Source organism: Ailuropoda melanoleuca, chromosome 2 (assembly GCF_002007445.2).
Source record: "Ailuropoda melanoleuca isolate Jingjing chromosome 2, ASM200744v2, whole genome shotgun sequence".
In the NCBI taxonomy this organism is placed as follows: domain Eukaryota; kingdom Metazoa; phylum Chordata; class Mammalia; order Carnivora; family Ursidae; genus Ailuropoda; species Ailuropoda melanoleuca.
Window position 1 is genome coordinate 171,338,348 of NC_048219.1, and position 18,645 is coordinate 171,356,992.

At 35.7% G+C, this 18,645-nt stretch overlaps 2 protein-coding genes across 10 annotated transcripts in view; one reads left to right on the forward strand and one right to left on the reverse strand.

Moving 5' to 3' along the window:
• CREB1 (cAMP responsive element binding protein 1) overlaps positions 1–18,645 on the forward strand; it is a 67,729-nt gene that overhangs the window by 35,869 nt on the left and 13,215 nt on the right. For 6 of the 7 annotated variants that reach the window (XR_855659.3, XM_034655066.1, XM_019798413.2 and 3 more), the window contains 3 exons: positions 1,020–1,162; positions 5,147–5,329; positions 7,290–7,440. Coding sequence is in view for 6 of the 7 variants with exons in the window: in XM_034655066.1 (XP_034510957.1) it covers positions 1,020–1,162; positions 5,147–5,329; positions 7,290–7,440 (477 nt within the window). In the remaining variant the exon portion in view is untranslated. Of the gene's footprint in view, positions 1–1,019; positions 1,163–5,146; positions 5,330–6,403; positions 6,467–7,289; positions 7,441–18,645 lie in introns of those variants that run through there. The other variant, XM_011223461.3, reaches the window with a different exon arrangement.
• The window catches only part of METTL21A (methyltransferase like 21A), a 64,712-nt gene that overhangs the window by 22,013 nt on the left and 24,054 nt on the right, over positions 1–18,645 (reverse strand). The window lies entirely within an intron of this gene.

Genomic DNA, 18,645 nt, shown 5'->3' on the forward strand with positions numbered 1-18,645 from the left:
CGTGATCCTGGCGTTATGGGATCGAGCCCCACATCAGGCTCCTCTGCTATGAGCCTGCTTCTTCCTCTCCCACTTCCCCTGCTTGTGTTCCCTCTCTCGCTGGCTGTCTCTGTCTCTGTCAAATAAATAAATAAAATCTTTAAAAAAAAAAAAAAAGGATAAATTCCTGGAAGTAAGATTACCGTGTAAACATATAGTTTTGTTACATATCACCAAATTCATTCCTTAAGGGTTGTGCCAGTTTTATACTCACAACTGTGAGAGTATCTGTTTTCTCACAGCTTTGCTAACAGAATGTATTGTTAAACTTTTTTTTTTTCTTCTTTTTACTTTATACCAATCTGAGAGTTGAGAAGTTTAAAATCAGGTTTTTGGTCTTTATTTATTTATTTATTTATCCTAAATTTTTATGAGTTCTTTATATATTGAGGATATTGGCCCTTTATCTATAATATATGTAAACATTTTCTCCTAATATTGTTGGTCATCTTTTAACTTTGTTTTTGGTGTTCTTTGCCCTACGAAAGAATTTTTTTTCTGTAGTCAATCTCTGCTTACACCTAGATTTCCAATCACAGCCTGCCTTTTCATTCAGAATAAAGAGAAATTCATCTTTTTTTTTTCCCTAGTCCTCATATGATTTCATTTTGACATATAGATCTCTCATCCATGTATGGTTTCTTCTTGTTCTTACATTTTAAACTGCTGTCCTGGGGCACCTGGGTGGCTCAGTCATTTAAGCCTCCAACTCTTGATTTCAGCTCAGGTCATGATCTCAGGGTCGTGAGATTGAGGCCTGCTTGGGGCTCCACACTCAGCACCGAGTCTGGTTGTCCCTCTCCCTCTGCTCCTTTCCCGCCCCCACACGCACTCACTCTCTTTCTCAAATAAATAAATACAATCTTTAAACTGCTGTCCTAAACACTAGCACCTTTCTGCCCATTTTCTTTTCCTATTATGTATATTTAGCCAATAAGTGTTGTTTTCATTTTAGTTAATACAGTTTTCTATTTTTCTAGGAAAATTTTGAATGACTTATCTTCAGATGCACCAGGAGTGCCAAGGATTGAAGAAGAGAAGTCTGAAGAGGAGACTTCAGCACCTGCCATCACCACCGTAACGGTGCCAACTCCGATTTACCAAACTAGCAGTGGACAGTATAGTGAGTAAAAGACATTTCTGCTTTGGAAAGTGAGATAAAAGAAACTAATGGCTGCATTCTCTTTAAAGGACTCCTACAAGTGCCAACCCTTTTCTCAGTCTTGGATACCATTATTATATTTCCTTTACTGTTCAGTATGTAAAGTTCTGTAACAGAAGTATTTCCTTTTTTCAGGGTTTTTGTTAGGATTGCTCAAGCATATTAGCCCTTTAGGTGGTCCTTTGTTTTGTGCAGATGCCAGGAGAGTCTTGGAAGTTTTTTGAACCACTGCTTGAAACTCTAGATTTCAGTCCTTGTGTAATATATGATGTTAATAAAGGACGTAATTTTTCAGATAAGATAACCATTCTTTGATTATGTTTAAGGACAAAAATGGTCTCGCTATTCATCTATTTTATTAATTCATCTTCCCTTCTAAAAGTAGCATTTTAAAATCATATTTAATGTTTTGTACTGGGGTTGAGAGGCTTGGTTGCAGTCTACCAGCACATTCAATTATTCTTTTTAATATAAAAGGTAATATAGTGAATTATGGTTAACATAAACATACGGACTGCTGAAATTGGCTCACAGAAAGCAAAGATTTTTTGTGCAAAATTATCAAAGTTTCCATTTCTGTCTTGTTCCTGTCTGACACTTAGGTCTCTCTTCTTATTTTTCACCCAAATCTGTTAACAGTCTTTCCAGTTCTGCTTTTGTTTGACCAGAGGCATTTGTGTGAATGGTATGTTTTTCTCTCTGTTCCCAATGCCTTTTGACTCACAGAGTGCCTCTTACATAGATTTCTTCATTTTGATTTGTTCATTAAATCCAGTACTTCCCTTTATGTAGTTTTCCCCCTTTCCTCCTTACTACAAATTAAATGTACACATTGACACTCCCTTGTTGCATTAATTTTCTAATACCCTGGGGTGGTCTGTGCCAGGAATGTGTGTAAAAGTTTGACTCCCAAGTTAATAGTTTTCACAGTACAGCTCAACCTTGGTTTTACATAACTAATTTGCATTCTAACTATATTAAAAACAGATACCCAAGTACCAGACTTTTTAGCTCTCCCAAAGCTGAAACTTTGAAAGTGAGCAGAAAGATGGCATTTTTGACTAAGCTTTTTGTCCATTCTCCACTTACTGGAGTTCAGTCCCCTTTTTCCTTCTTGAATTCTTTGTTGACAGACATAAACAGGTACTATCTATGGACATGGATATGTTCATTTTTAGCCTTATATCCAAATAATTTGAGTTATTCCAAATGTGTGCATGCTAAGACACTGATGCATGAACTTTACTTTTCCCCTGCCTCAACAGAAACCTGAGGGGTACAGAATACTTCCATTAGTGACAAGTGATTCAGTTATTGCAGGGATTCTCACTTGCAGGAGGAAGCATGCTCTTTTGGAAATAGGCATATCAGAATCTCAAATAGGGAATTGAAATTTAGAAATGTGTATGTTTATTTTGACACACCACTCTTTCCCAGCAACTAAAAATTGCTAGTTTTAAAGGTTAATCCTTTCAGATTTTTAAAGCTTTATTGCATTATCTTTATCCCTTATTCACACATAAAGCCTTGACGGAAGTGATATAACATGTTCTTGATTGTCATTAAGAATCAGTATAATGACTTCTTAAATATATACAGCATTATATATTTCTTAACTTAGAATCCTTTTCATCTCTCCGCAGTAGTTAAAAGTTTAGTATGTATCTATCCATTCTTTTTCATTCTATACAGATATATATACATTGTATAAATATAACTTTTATTTAAACATTCCCTCCCCCTTAAATATTTCCTCCCTGCCCCCACACACTGATAAACATCTAAGACATTTCTGTTTCAAACACTGTGACATGTGAACAATCTTACATATGTAGTAGGGTCTCAGTGGGATAGCATCCAAAGAGTGGAATTGTTGAATCAAAGCACATCCTGCCCAATTTCCCTTCCCAGTCTCTGCACCAGTTTGCATTCCTTTCATAAATTGGTTATTTTTTTAAGTTTTAAATGCTGTTAGTAGTTTTATACATTACTTGGTTCACTGTTCCTGATAAAGTCTTATTTGAGGAATTCTGTTCTAAGGTAGAAACACATGTGTCTATCATTTTGAACTTGAATTTTTTGTTTCACTAAATATAACTATAACCCATGATGTTTTCCTCTTTACTTTGGCTACTCAGAACCTTAGCTCAGTTTATGTTTAATTGTATTCTCTTCTTCCTCTAGATTTTCTGGTAGAATCTCTGTGGTAGGGACACATCAGTTACTTGACTTGTAGCTTCCTCTTCTTGTTTTAATGAATTTAGTTTTATTGAAAGCCATCTCATCCTTTTGGAATAATCAAGTATATAAATATATAGAGAAAAACACATCGGATAGGATCAGACTTGCGTTTTCAGAATACTTTTCACATACATCTCATTTGATTTTTATAGTTGTACTTAGTGGCTAGAACCAGGTATTTTTCTTTTTACAGAAGAGATAACAGATTCAAAATAACAATTCAGTGATAGAATCCGGACTAGAACCCTGGTCTCCTGGGGCACCTGGGTGGCTCAGTCATTAAATGTCTGCCTTCGGCCCAGGGCGTGATCCCAGAGTCCTGGGATCGAGTCCCACATCAGGCTCCTCTGCTGGGAGCCTGCTTCTTCCTCTCCCACTCCCCCTGCTTGTGTTCCCTCTCTCGCTGGCTGCCTATCTTATCTCTCTGTCAAATAAATAAATAAAATCTTTTAAAAAAAAAAGAACCCTGGTCTCCTGATACCTAGTTTCCCACTTCTTTTCTCCCACCTTGAGTTCATTGTATATAGCCAAGAAGAAAGCTGTGTATGTTAAATACAATGGAATTTGCTTATTAACTCTATATGAGAAGTTATGGTGTAATTCTGTTAATCTTCTGATTCCTTCAAGTTACCTGTAATATTAATCTCGAATAGTTTTTACTATTCTGAGTATTCCTTTTTAGGAATAGTATTTCTTTTTAATTGTCTGAGATAAGTAAAACTTATGGAAATGGCTAAAGTGAATGGAGCTGGCTAACAAATGATCCCAAGTAATTCCCTTCTAACAGACAAAAAAAAAAAAGTAACATGCGTAAGTCACACATATTTGTTGACTTATTCAGTTAAAATCCATTATGGAATTTTATATGTAATATTGTGATTTTTAGTCCTCTTTCCAGAAAACTTTAAGAGGGAGAGTGTCTAGAGAGGATCCAGCCGCCTATCTTGATGCTAGTATCTGAAGGATTGCTTTGTTCAAATTAATAACCTACTTCTATTAACTTTTTCCGTGTACTGTAGCATAAAGGTGAATTCTTTTTTTAATAAAGTGAGATATCTTTTAGTATGAGCCAAAGTTGATTACTTCATAACAGATGAATGACATGTGGTTAATTACTGAATAATCAAAGGATCCTGTATGAGAATGCATGGATATGTAACTTATAGTTTATGCATTGCTAGCTGAGTTAGAGAACAGAATGCACTACTGAACTTTTATTAATTATGCATTAAAACAACCATTTGTCGGGTGCCTATTACTGCCCATTTCTGTGCTAAAGAAAACTCACATTTCCTACCTTCAAGAAATTTATTGTCTAGTGGAACAGTGAATATTAAACAATTAAAATATTACATAATTAAGGCTAGAATAAAGGAAGTATGGATCAGAAAGTGGTAACATCTTCTGAACCAAACAACTTGGAAAGGAATTTAAATCTTCTCATTTATTCTTTTAAAAAATTGTTAATGGGTATTATTATAAATTATAATATGGTTCATAGAGTGCCTTTGTATTATAGCAATTGGATGTGGGTTTCCTGAGCAGAAAGTTACTTGAGTATACCAAATCTTTCTTGGCAGTGTTATTTGCTTTAATAATTTCTGTTGACTATGTCTTACACGTTATTCCACTTTGAATTCAGTATATTGTAAGTCTTATATGGTATTAATTAAACTGATAACAATAAAATCCATTGGGTTTTAGTTGCCATTACCCAGGGAGGAGCAATACAACTGGCTAACAATGGTACCGATGGGGTGCAGGGCCTGCAAACATTAACCATGACCAATGCAGCCGCCACTCAGCCGGGTACTACCATCCTACAGTATGCACAGACAACTGATGGACAGCAGATCTTAGTGCCCAGCAACCAAGTTGTTGTTCAAGGTAAGAGAATTCAAAATTCACAAGTATGGTAAATTCTTTGAAAGGTTAAAATTTTATAAACTCAGAAAAAGTAAGTATGATACTGCAAAACACTATGAAAATGTAGTTAATTTTTTTCATTATTGGTAATGTTCTCCATGAACTCTTCTGTTATTCCAGTTGGACCCAAATGTCATGGCATAAAAACAACTGTTTTCAGTTTTAAAAATATAACATTGTTAACACTTTTAGCATTTGGGGACAGAAGACAGGGTAGGTTACAGGGCAAGCAGTGAAATTAGGAGTTAGGAAAGCTAGATTCTGGCTCTAACTGGGCCTCATTTTTTAATGTGTCAAATAAAGAGTTAAACTAAATCACCGGTGAGAATCTCTGGAAGTTCTGGGTGCCTGGCTGGCTCAGTTGGTAGAGCATGCAACTCTTGTTCTCGGGGTTGTGAGTTCAAGCCTCACGTTGGATGTAGAGCTTACTTTAAAAAAAAAAAAATCTTTGAAGGTTCAAAATTGTTTCTCTGCTTTTTATTCAAAAGAAATTTACATGCTCATTTCTAAGATCATCATTTTTTATTTCAAATGAAAATAGTATGTTCTGAAAAATCTTATACTGGTATGCAAGTCTGCTGGTCTATAGAGAAAAAGTAGTGGTTAAATCTTTGATGAACTATAGAAACAGCCTTTTTCTGTTTTGTTTTATTTTATTTTTTTTTTAGTTTTCTTGCTTTAGGAATCTTTATGGATAGGAGTTGATCATTTTTCTTTGAATCCATTTGAATATTTTAAGAATATGATTTATGCCAGATTGAAATTTGCATATTGAGGAAATAATGTTAAAATCTGTATCTAAAAATATTTTTATTAATAATATATTTTGCCTCTGTTAAATAATGACCATTGTACCCCTTCAGCATGGATGATAATTTTTGAATAATCCTAAAACACCAACTAGAGAGTCATCATTTATTTTTAAAGGCCCTAATGTATTTACAGAACATATTCTGTTACTAAACAAATAATATTTGAAGAAGATAATATTTTGCTTATTAATGGGAGTAAAACACCTTTTCACTTTACATGCAGGTACTCAAAAATTGTAAAGCAGGATGTCAGTGAATTTGAATTCTGAACGTCAGTTTGAAGATGGTAACATGTTTAGTATATAAATCTTTTCCACTCAAACTACACATTTTAACTGATATTAATAGCAAATATGGATAATTTTATAAAGACCTTCAAATTCTCTCAGATAATGTTAGGTTCTTTACTCTTAGGAGGGCATATTAGCTGCTTTTAGAAGCAATTTGACAGATAATGATTGTGTTTCTTTTTTATAAGCAATGGATCACTTAGAAAAATAAACTTCAATTTATTTAGCAATTAGCATTTACATTAAAACAAGTAATATAATTGGCATCAAGTGGTACACTTTTTCATACTTTCAGTTTTGTTTCAATTAGAAATTTATAATAGTTGACCATAATGCTTTATTTTCTCTCCCATTTTGCTATTTTATGAAAAATCATGGTCGTTTTTATGTCGTGGCAAGAGTCTACTTGAAATTTTTTAATATGAATTTACCAATATCAAAGGAAGACATTGAGGAGTATACTCTATCTAGGAAGATCATCCAAGCTGTGCCCTACTTACCTTTTAGACTTAAGGTTGGTAAGCATGTTAACAACAGAATAGAACTGCATTCCAATGAAAGATAAATACAAGACCCGGCAGACATAGGTTAAGGCCTCTTTCACCCAAGTGTCTATACTAATAAATATATTAAATTGGGAATTATTTGTCGGTAATGACCCAAAGAGTGCTGATTCTTTCAGTGTTTTAGTTAGAATCATGTTCCTTTTTTTACCCTTTGAATCCAAAATGTATGTTTAAATTGATGATTAACACACATAGTTTTACCTAGTCACAGTGCTTCAGTGTCTTACACCATGTTCACTGTTTTTCATTTCAGCTGCCTCTGGAGATGTACAGACATATCAGATTCGCACAGCACCCACTAGCACCATCGCCCCTGGAGTTGTTATGGCATCCTCCCCAGCACTTCCTACACAGCCTGCTGAAGAAGCAGCACGAAAGAGAGAGGTTCGCCTAATGAAGAACAGGTACATACGTTGCATTTACTTAGGTTGTGATAGGTCAGGTCATCTTCAGATTCTGTCAGACAATGTGTCTTTTACATCTGCTGATAATAGGATCTTTGCAGTGAATTTTTTTCTGGTAGAATTGATGGGTTTTGCTAAAATTTATTTAATAAGCTGCGCTTATGAAATGGCTAATAGGATTATGGATCAAATCTTTATTTTTTTAAGATTTTTAAAATTTATTTATTTAACAGAGAGAGCACAAGCAGGGGCTGCGGGAGAGGCAGAAGCAGGCCCCCCCACCCCCGCCACTGAGCAGGGAGCCCAGTGTGGGGCTTGATCCCACCACCCTGGGATCATGACCTGAACTGAAGGCAGACGCTCAACTGAGCCACCCAGGCACCCCATGGGTCAGTCTTTAATCATAGTTTTCTTTTGTGTAATTTCTCCATGAAAGATTTAATACACAACTCTGCTATATTTTCACTGTGCTCTAACCAACAAGCTAGGTTATTTAAATATTGTTTCTTTTCATGAATAGTATTGTTCAAGAGATCAAGAGTTTTAAGTATTTATACTAAAATTAAATGTTTCATTTATATTGTTTATTTAAAATAAAGTAAATATATGATGGCCAGTCCTTGTTTTAATGAATATCATCTTTACTCAAAATTTGACAATTTAACACCTAAAGATTCTTGAAAAGTAGATTAAATATAAGAATACCTTGTTCTTAGACAAAATCTTAAAATAGAATTTATCTTCAACAATGAAAATGCTAAACAACAAAATCTATGAAGTGCAGGCAAAGTAATTCTCATAAAGTAAATTCATAGCTGTAAATGGTTTTGTCATCCAAAAAAAAAAAAAAAACAGTAAGGAGCGCCTGGGTGGCTGAGTTGGTTAAGCATCTACTCTTGTGATCTAAGCTCAGGTCATGATCTTAGGGTTGTGACATCGAGCCCCACGTTGGGCTCCTCACTGGGCGTGGAGCCTGCTTAAGATTCTCTCTCTCTTCCTCTCCCTCTGTCCCTCCCCCCCCAAAAAAACCCAATAAAATGTTTTTATTATCTTTACTTTAGTATTTTTGTTTATTTAGTTTAGGATTTAAATATTTAGCTTAGGATTTAAAATGGAAATGACTTAAGACAAACCATAGAAAATGAAAATAAAGGTATATAAAGATAAAATTTGAAACTGTGGAAGTATTCCTCTGTTCTTGACCCCAAGATTTTTCAAACACTGCAATACAGTAAAAGAAACATGGGGATTGAATTTAGACAGTCTGGATTCAAGTTCTGGATCTACTCTTTTTGCTGTGACTTTGGAAGAACATCCTAACCTTCTAAACCTCTGTTTTCTTCTGTGTAAAACAAGATTCTGCTACCCATCCAAATAGCTGTTCTGTGGGACAAATATTCCTCTTAAAGCACTTGAACTGTAGTGCTCTCGCAAAATGTTTGTTTTTCGAAGTTTCCACTCAGCTCAACCTCTTTTGTCCCTAAAATATTCTTAGCTGTTATAGAGTGTCAGTAAATGACATGTAAGCTATGGGAAATGGCAGGACTTTCTCTGGGATATTAGGAAGAGTTGGAAATAAGCCAAGTGGATCATTTTATTTGTTCTCCATTAGTCCGAGATTTTCCTTAGGTGTTATATAATAAACAGAAACATCAAAAGCTGCATTCATTTAAATGTATTCTAAATCATAAATTAAATTTTGTATTTAAATCTTTTCAGGTTTAAAATGTTTGTAAAGAGATGTTTAACCCTTTCTAAAATTAGAAGCAAGTCTGATTAAGAAGTCTCAAGTAAAGGCCAGGTTTTAAAACAGTAGCACTTCCTAAAGAAACCAGTTCTAAGCAAGACACAGCAGAGTAATCAGATGGAAAACAAACCTTCTTGATTATAAAAACAGCAGAAGGACTTTATGTTGTGTCCATGTAGTTGGCTCTGTGGGAGAGAAACATTCCCCCCCCCTTTTTTTATTAAAGATTTATTTATCCATTTCAGAGAGAGTGTGGGGGGGGGGCGAGGGGCAGAGGGAAAGGATCTTCAAGCAGACTTCCCCACTGAGCATGGAGCCGGACTCAGGGCTTGATTCCATGACCCCTGAGATCATGTCCTGGGTTGAAACCAAGAGTCAGTCACTCAACCAGCTGAGCCACCCAGGCACCACCCCAGAGACATTTCCCCTTATACAGAAAAGACTAAGAGGTGGTGTAATTAGTGGGTAGGTGAGGAGGCAGCACTATGGCTTCTTGTCTGCTCTGCTGTATGGAACAGAGAGCTGCCCATTTATAAACACTTGTTCATTTGACTAGCAGACCAAATTTCCTTTTTTCTTTATTTTTTTAGTTTATGTATCCCTTCCGCCCCCCCATACACATACATACCAAGTTAGGGATAGGGTGCACATAACTATAGTTCCTAACAGCCTTTCTGGTCTGAGATCTTCAGGGAAGCTACCTGATTTAGCATGGACTCTTTAATAAAATACTTTTGCCTGGATTTAGTTTCATTATAAGGAAACTTCCCATTGACTCTGCTGTAGTTCCCTTTTCCCTTTATTCCCACATTACTGGTGCTTCTACTTTTCCAACATCTATTCATTAGAATCTGGCTTCTGTGCTCACCATAGTACTCTTACATCTTTAAAAGATATAGATTCCCTCCCATTTGGCAATCTGGTATTCTGTTTTCATTTCATTTTACTTTTATGGAATATTTGACACTTTTGACTTCCCATTCTCCTGAACTCTCTTTGGTTTATTCACCTGGTTTTCTGACTACTTTTGAAGTTTTCCCTTGGAACGTTCATTCATACCTGTGTATTTCAGGCATCAACTATATGCTGACACCTTCTAATTCTGTGTTCTGGCTTTGACCTTTTTCCTTAAATACTATTTATTAAGGGCCAGTTTATGCTAGACACTACACGTAGTTTCTTTACATATTTTATATTGCCTACAATGAGGTAGATGTTTATCTCTACTTTACAGAGGAGCCATAGTTCAAAAAGAAGTTAAATATCTTGCCAAAGGTCACACCTTTAAAGAAATTGCTATAGGGGTGCCTGGCTGGCTCAGTCAGTAGAGCATGTGACTTGATCTTGGGGTTGTGAGTTCGAGCCCCACATTGTGGAGATTGCTTAAAAATAAAATCTTTCAAATTTTTTTTTTTAATTGGTAGAGCTGAGATTTGAGGCTGTGCCTGGGGCCAGAGCCCTGTGGACATGTTATTTCTGAGATTTCAGTATGCAACTCTCTCCTGCTCTACTTCTCAAACCAGAGCACATGACAGTGTGCTGGAGATATTGTAGCCCCAAGAGGTAAACATGGAATGCTTTCCTCAAATGTTTATCTTGCTCAAAAATTAGAAATATTTTTAAGGTAAGAGATTTAAAAGAAATTCACACCAGCAGTGGATGCTTTGGGCTCTGTCCCCAAAATCCCCATTTTAGTTTCTTGTGTCATTAGGGGTACACTTCAGTGGAAAAGTTAGGAAAGCACTCTCCTCCTGAACATACTCACTAGGATGAATGTCCCTTATGTGTACCTCAAACACAGCCTATCTTAAATTGAACTTTGATGAAAAAAGTTATGATCCCCAAATTCTACACTGTCCAAATTACCATTTACTCAGGAATGGAGAGAAGTGATAACCGGTCTAAAGGAAAGGATAGATGGTTGTTATATTAAGTTTTGTTACTGCAGTAACAACAGAAACCCCAAAATCTCAGTGTCTTAGAACAACAAAGTTTCTTCCTCACATTACATTTGACAGCTGCAAGCCAACTGCTGTGTCTCTTCTTCCACATGGTCCCAGCTAAAGGAGGAGCACCTTTTTTGAGGCATGTCATTTTTGTAGCAAAGGAAAAAAGGCAGTGTTTTTTAAATCCTCTGCTTGATGGTCATGAACATCATGTCCACTTATGTACCGTTGGCCAAAGTACAGGCAAGGACAAGCCCGGTGTCAGTGGAGTGGGAGTGTGTGTTCTTCCCAGGGGGAGGGAGGAATAAAAAATTATGAAAGTAATGCAATCCACCATCCTTGTCTTATAATTTTAGAATGCAGGAGTATTTTAATAGATTTCATAAAGGCAAAAGTAATAAAGGTTAGGTAGGTTTGACTGTATGAAAATATAAAACCTCTGTTTAGCCAAGAAAAAGATAAAGTAGCAGAGCAAACAACAAACTTAGAAACATTTAAGCCAGAAGACTAATGAGTTAAGGATATGAATAGGCAGATTCATAGAAACTTGGCTTCCTGTTAGGTATAATTTATTTACATATTTGTTTAACTCTAGTATACATTTAAAATAGTTATAGAATTGCTAACTTTTATATACCTTTGAGAAACAAATTTACCAAATACAGTACAGTATTTATGTACAGTTCTTTTTGTTTTTAGCCTTAAAGTGCCAGTGAAAGCACAGTTTTCAAAGCTATTTAGGTCTGTTCCTTTTTTCTCTACCCTCTTCAGTAAGATTTTATCACACATTTGTAGTATGGTTAGATTCATCACCATCTTTATTCAGTTCTGGGATTGCATGTAGTTTACTTTTTATGCTGTGTAGTACTTTTGGTTTTGACAGATGTATGGTGTCATGTTTCTACCCTCACAGTGCCTTACACAATGGTTATACCACCCTAGAATGAATCTCTTTGATACCCCGTAGGTAGTCTGCTTCTGCCCCCTTTCCCAGACTCTGAAAGCTGCTGAACTGTTTTCTATCCTTAGGATTTTGCCTTATCCAGAATCTCATATAATTAGAACCATACAACATACGTAGCTTTTAGAATCTGGCTTCTTTCACTTAGCAAAATTCATTCAAGACTTACTGGTATTGTTACATGGATCAGTAGTTGGTTTTATCCCTGGTATTCCATTATACACATATCCTGTGGTTGATTTGTCTGTTGACCTTGATGTTTGTCATAGTTTTCAGTTTTGGAGGATTATGAGTGAAGTTACTATAAACATAACAGGAGTTAATATGAACTTTCAGTTCACTTGAGTAAATGTCTAGGAGTGGGCTGGCCAGGTAGAATGGTAAGTGTATATTTAACTTTATAAGAAACTTCCAAATTGTTTTCCAAAGTGGCTGTATCATTTGGCATTCCCACCAACAATGTATGAGTTCCAGTTGACCTGTATCAAGTGTTATAATTTATGTTTTACATTTAGGTCTATGATCCCTTTTGAGTTAACTTTTGTATAAGCTGTGAAGTGTGTCATGGTTCATTTTTTGTGTATGGACATACATTTGTTTCAGCATATTTGTTAAAAAGATTATCCTTTATTGAATTATCCATTGCACTTTTGTCAAAAATCATTTGGCCATATTTGTGTGGGTCTGTTTCTGGCTAGCTTGTTTCATGGGTCTTTGTGTTTATCCTCTAGCCAACACCATGCTGTCTTGACTACTGTAGCTTCAGAGTAAGTTTTGAATTTGATAGTGTGAGTCCTCTAACTTTGCTTTTTTACAGAATTGTTTTGACTGTTCTGGTTCCTTTGCATTTTCATATAAATTTTAGAATTGGTTTGTCAGTGTCTATAAGAAAGTTTTCTGGGATTTTGATTAGGGTTGTGTTGAGTTTATAAATAAAATTGAGAAGAATTAATATCTTAAAACAATACTGAGTCTTCCATTCTGTGAACACAATGTACTTTCCATTTTTTAAGCATATAGATCCTGCACATTTTTTGTTAGATTTATACCTAAACACTTCTGGGTTTTTGCTTGTGGTTTTCTTGGGCGATGGGGGGACTATTTAATAGGGAGTTCATTCCTGATATTGAAAATTTGTAGCTTATCTCTCTCACTTTTTTGGTTAATCTGGCTAGAAGCTTAAAAATTATTAAAAACCAACTATATGGATTTGACCCATGGGTCATAGATGGCTAAACCTGGTCTAACCCACATAAAAGACCAAACAGAATAAAAAACCAAGACCTGGGGCGCCTGGGTGGCTCAGTCATTAAGCGTCTGCCTTCGGCTCAGTTCATGATCCCAGGGTTCTTGGATTGAGCCCCGCTTCGCTTCGGGCTCCCTGCTCAGCAGGAAGCCTGCTCCTCCCTCTCCCACTCCCCCTGCTTGTGTTCCCTCTCTCACTGTCTCTCTCTCTCTCTGTCAAATAAATAAATAAATAATCTTTAAAAAAAAAAAAAACACAAGACCTAACTATATGCTGTTTATAAGAATCTCACTTCAAATACCAAGCATAGATAAGTTAGAAGGAAAGGAGTAGAAAAGAATAGACCATGCATATAGCAATCAAAAGGAAGCTGGAACATTGTCAGGGATAAAAAAGGACATTATATAATGATAAAAGAATCATTTCTCTAAAAAGACATAGTATTTCTACCTGTGTATGCTCCTAACAGAGCTTTAACATTTTAAATGAGGCCAAAACTAATGAAACTAAACATAGAATCAAATAGTTGAAAACTTCAGGGCAACCCTCTCAAGTCCCCTCCCTCTTTGGGAGCTTTGAACTATCACTTTTCTGTCGCTCAATAAACCTTGCTTTGCTGCCCCCCAAAAAAAAAAAAAAAAAGGAAAAAAAATCATTCTTTTCTCGATGAGAGAAAATAAATAAAGACAAAGACAACCTGAATGACATAATCAACCAACTGTACCTATTTGGCATTTTTATGACACTTGTTAAATAAGTATCAAACATTTCTAAGTCTATAGGTCAAAAAGAAAGTCTCAAAGGAAAATCTCGAACTAAGTGCAGATTAAAGTACAACAAAAATTTGGGGGAGCAGTTCAGTCAGTGCTTAGAGGGAAATTTATAAACATTAAATACTTATGTTAGAAAACAAAGTCTTAAGTATCTTTGTCAGGGGTTAGCAAACTATACCTCATTGACTATTTTTTATAAATAAAGTTTTATTGGAACATGGCCATGCTCATTCAATTATGTGTTATCCAAGGCTGCTTTCATGCTACAATAGCAGTAGTTGTGACAGAGCCCATTCGGTCTGAAAAGCCAAAAATATTTACCAAAAAAAAGTTTGCCAACCTAACTTCCATCTTATGAAACTAGAAAAAGAAGAGCAAATTAAAATCAATAAAACTGAAAAGAGAAAACCAATAGAGGAAAATGAATGAAACAAAAAACTGGTGTTTTTTTTTTTTTTTTTTTTAAGTACAACTGGTAAACTTCTTTGAAGGTAAAGAAAAAAATCAGGTAGTTTGGAATTATGGAGGATGCTGAAAATAGAGAGAATAAGAGTATCATATAGAGGCAAAGAGTGAATGGAGGAGGATGTTGAAACACATTATGTGAAAGAACTTTTTTCTAAAAATATGCCTATCACATCAATTTCAGAATTTATAAGCCATCTGTTTGCATGAGTGCTTAAAATCATGATATCCTATTTCTGTACTGGAAGAAACATCAGTGGTCAATTTAATCTTCACACCATGTTGTCAAACCAATCCGCTGGGAGAGTCCTTTCATTTTCTGGATCTTTTTTTTTTTTTTTTTTTTTTTAAATATTTAGCTAGAAATTTTTGAGAAGCTTTAAGTAGCATTCTCCAAGCAAAGGATTTCTTTAGAATTTTTATTTAAAGTTCACTTGTATTCTGTATCCTACTCTAAAATATAATAATGCTTTTTTTAAATATGAAAATGCTTGCCACCCCCCTCTGACCCATTAATCAAAATTGGTGCTTTAGAATGACATGGCAGGTCTATTCCCTGATTTTGCATACTCCTTAATACAAACCTAACAGTCCTAGTTGGAGGCATCTTGATTAGTCCTTTTTTTAAAAAAAAAAAAAAACAAAAACAGATGAAGAAATAGTTCTTGCCTGGGACGTGTTAGAAGCTATACAACTAGTTAGTTTCAAAGCCAGGATCTGAACCCAAGATTTCTGATCCTCAGTTTAGAATTCTTGCTACTATATCATACTGTAGTAAGTTTGTATCCAAAGTTGTTTATTTTAAACTGTGCCTAACTTGAGCATCATTCTGCAAGACAGTGTGTTACTTGAAATTTATTTAGTGTTCCTCCAAAAAAGTATTGTTGTATACTCCCATTCAGCTTGAAGTTGCTAGTTAGAATTTCTCTTTGGAGAGAGTTTCAATTCACATTTAGTAAATCGAAAGGATCGACGGTCTTACATTAAAGAAATAAGTTAATTTTCTTGGTCCAGTGTTCCTTTTTTTTTTTTTTTTTCTTTTGAGAAACCCAATTTTTAGCAACACTATAGTATACTGATTTTGCTAGAGCAAAATTAAGATACACTAACCTATGGGATCATATTAGTTTAACCTTTGGAAACTAGCATGTAGATAGATAATAGCATTCATTTGAGCACTTCTGGACTGTAATTTCTCAAATGATGGGGGAGAAAGCAAGGAAAACAAGATGACTCAGCCCTGGGTAAAAGTAGATTTTTAAGTGTGTACATACATCCTACGTGCTTTCTATATTGTTAGACTTCACCACATACAGAACATCCAGATTGACCTCGGAATCATTCCCACTGTGATCCTTTAGATCACTTGTGGCCTCATTGGACTTCTTGGCCTTGTTGTCTTCACTGTGCATTAGAATGTTGGCCCATTTTTAACTACTTTCCAAAAAAATTTGCACCAGTGGTACAGTGATGTAGTGGATCTCATATATCGTCCATATCTGTCATGGATAATGGATAATAATACAACATTAGGTACAGCTTTTTTTATTCCAAAAGTCAGCTTGCTCTTTTTTTCTGACTCAATAGGCTATATGGGGATGAAGCATTAATGAAGGCATTAGAGTTATCTAGAAATAATTATAGCGAACACATACATAGCATTTACAAAATGCCAGCCACTATTTCATGTACTTTTTATGTATTAATTCCTTTAATCCTCCTGAAACTTTTGAGGTAGATAGTATTTTCTGTTTTACAGTCTGGAAGCTAAGGTTAAGTAATTTGCCTATGGTCATATAATTGGTAAGAGATAACCATTTTAAACCTAAGAACCTGACACTGAAGTTACTACTCTTAAGTGCTGTACTGTACTGCCACTGTTGTAAATGAGTGATTGTAAGTTGCTGCTTTTTTCCATTTTTTAAAGACTTAGGATCTTTTTGCTTTCAGCTCTTACGGTCATTCGGGAATAAGGACCTACCTTGTGCCAGTCCCTCGGCTAGTGACTGAAGATATAATATATGGTCCTTATTCACATACAGCTAAGAAAGTTTACCAGTTTAGGGGCGCCTGGGTGGCTCAGTTGTTAAGCGTCTGCCTTCGGCTCAGAGCGAGTTCCTGGCGTTCTGGGATCGAGCCCCACATTAGGCCGCTCTGCTGGGAGCCTGCTTCTTCCTCTCCTGCTCCCCCTGCTTGTGTTCCCTCTCTCGCTGGCTATCTCTATCTCTGTCAAATGAATAAATAAAATCTTAAAAAAAAAAAAAAAGAAAGAAAGAAAGTTTACCAGTTTAGACTTTCTAGCTCACTAAAAAATATTTTTCATTCTTAATCTGCTAGATTTTTTAAAAATAGTTTAATAGTTTTAAATTGTGGTAAAAAACTTAAAATTTACTATCTTAACCATTTTTAAGTATACAGTTCAGTAGTATTAAGTATATTCACATTGCTGTGCAATAGATCTCCAGAACTTTTTTACCTTTTAAAACTGAAACTCTGTTTTAAAAAAATTCCATTTTCCCCTTCTGTGAGTCCCTGGCAATCACCATTGCACTTTCTGTTCTTACGAGTTTGGCTGCTTTGGATACTTCATATAAGTGGAATCATACAGTTGTCTTTGTGGCTGGTTTATTTTGCTTATTAGCAGTATGTCCTCAAAGTTCATCCATGTTGTAGCATGTGATGGGATTTCCTTTTTTAAGGCTGAATAATATTCCATGGTATATATATACCACATTTTTATTTTTTTTTTTTAAAGATTTTATTTATTTATTTGACAGAGACAGAGACAGCCAGAGAGAGAGGGAACACAAGCAGGGGGAGTGGGAGAGGAAGAAGCAGGCTCATAGCAGAGGAGCCTGATGTGGGGCTCGATCCCACAACGCCGGGATCACGCCCTGAGCCAAAGGCAGACGCTTAACCGCTATGCCACCCAGGCGCCCCAATATACCACATTTTTAAAATGTATCCATGTGTTGATGAATACTTGGGTTGCTTCCACATCTTGGCTATTGTGGATAATGCTATTATGAACATAAGCATGCATATATCTCTTCAATATCCTGTTCTCTGTTCTTTGGATTGCTGGATCATAGGGTAATTCTATTTTTAATTTTTTATGGAATTGCTGTAGTGTTTTCTATAGTGGCTAGGCCATTTTACAGCTGGTAAACAGTGCACAGGGTTCGCGTTTCTTCACATCCTGGTCAACACTTACTATTCTCTGTCTGGGTTGGGGGGGTGTTTTCATTTGTTTTGTGTAAATATAGTAGCCGTCCTGGGGCGCCTGGGTGGCACAGCGGTTAAGCGTCTGCCTTCGGCTCAGGGCGTGATCCCAGCGTTATGGGATCGAGCCCCACATCAGGCTCCTCCGCTGTGAGCCTGCTTCTTCCTCTCCCACTCCCCCTGCTTGTGTTCCCTCTCTCGCTGGCTGTCTCTGTCTCTGTCAAATAAATAAATAAAATCTTTAAAAAATAAATAAATAAATAAATATAGTAGCCATCCTAAAGGGTGTGAGGTGGTATGTCATCGTGGCTTTGATTTGCATTTCTCTAATAATTAGATTGGTGTTGAGCATCTTTTTATATGCTTGTTAGTTGTTTGTATATCTTTTTTGGAGAAATGTCTGTTCAGGTCCTTTTGCCCATTCTTTAATGAAGTTATTTTGTTAAGTTATAAAAGTTCTTTTTATGTCCTAGATATTAAGTCCCTATTAGATATATGATTTGCAAATACTTTCTCCCATTTCATGGATTGCCTTTTCACCCCGTTGATCGTGTCCCCTTTCATGCACAGAAGTTTTTAAGTTTCATGTGGCCCCATTTGTTTATTTTTGCTTTTGTTGTCTGCTTTGGGTGGCATAGCAAGAAACCACTGCCAACCAATGTCTTAGCTTTTCCCGTTTTCTTCTGAAGTTTTATAGTTTTCAGTCTTACATTTAGTTCGTTAATCCATTTTAAATTAGTTTTTGTATATGGTATAAGGTAAGGATCCAACTTCATTCTTTTGCATGTGGATATACAGTTCTCAGCAGCATTTGTGGAAGAGGCTCATGTTAGACTTTTTTTTTA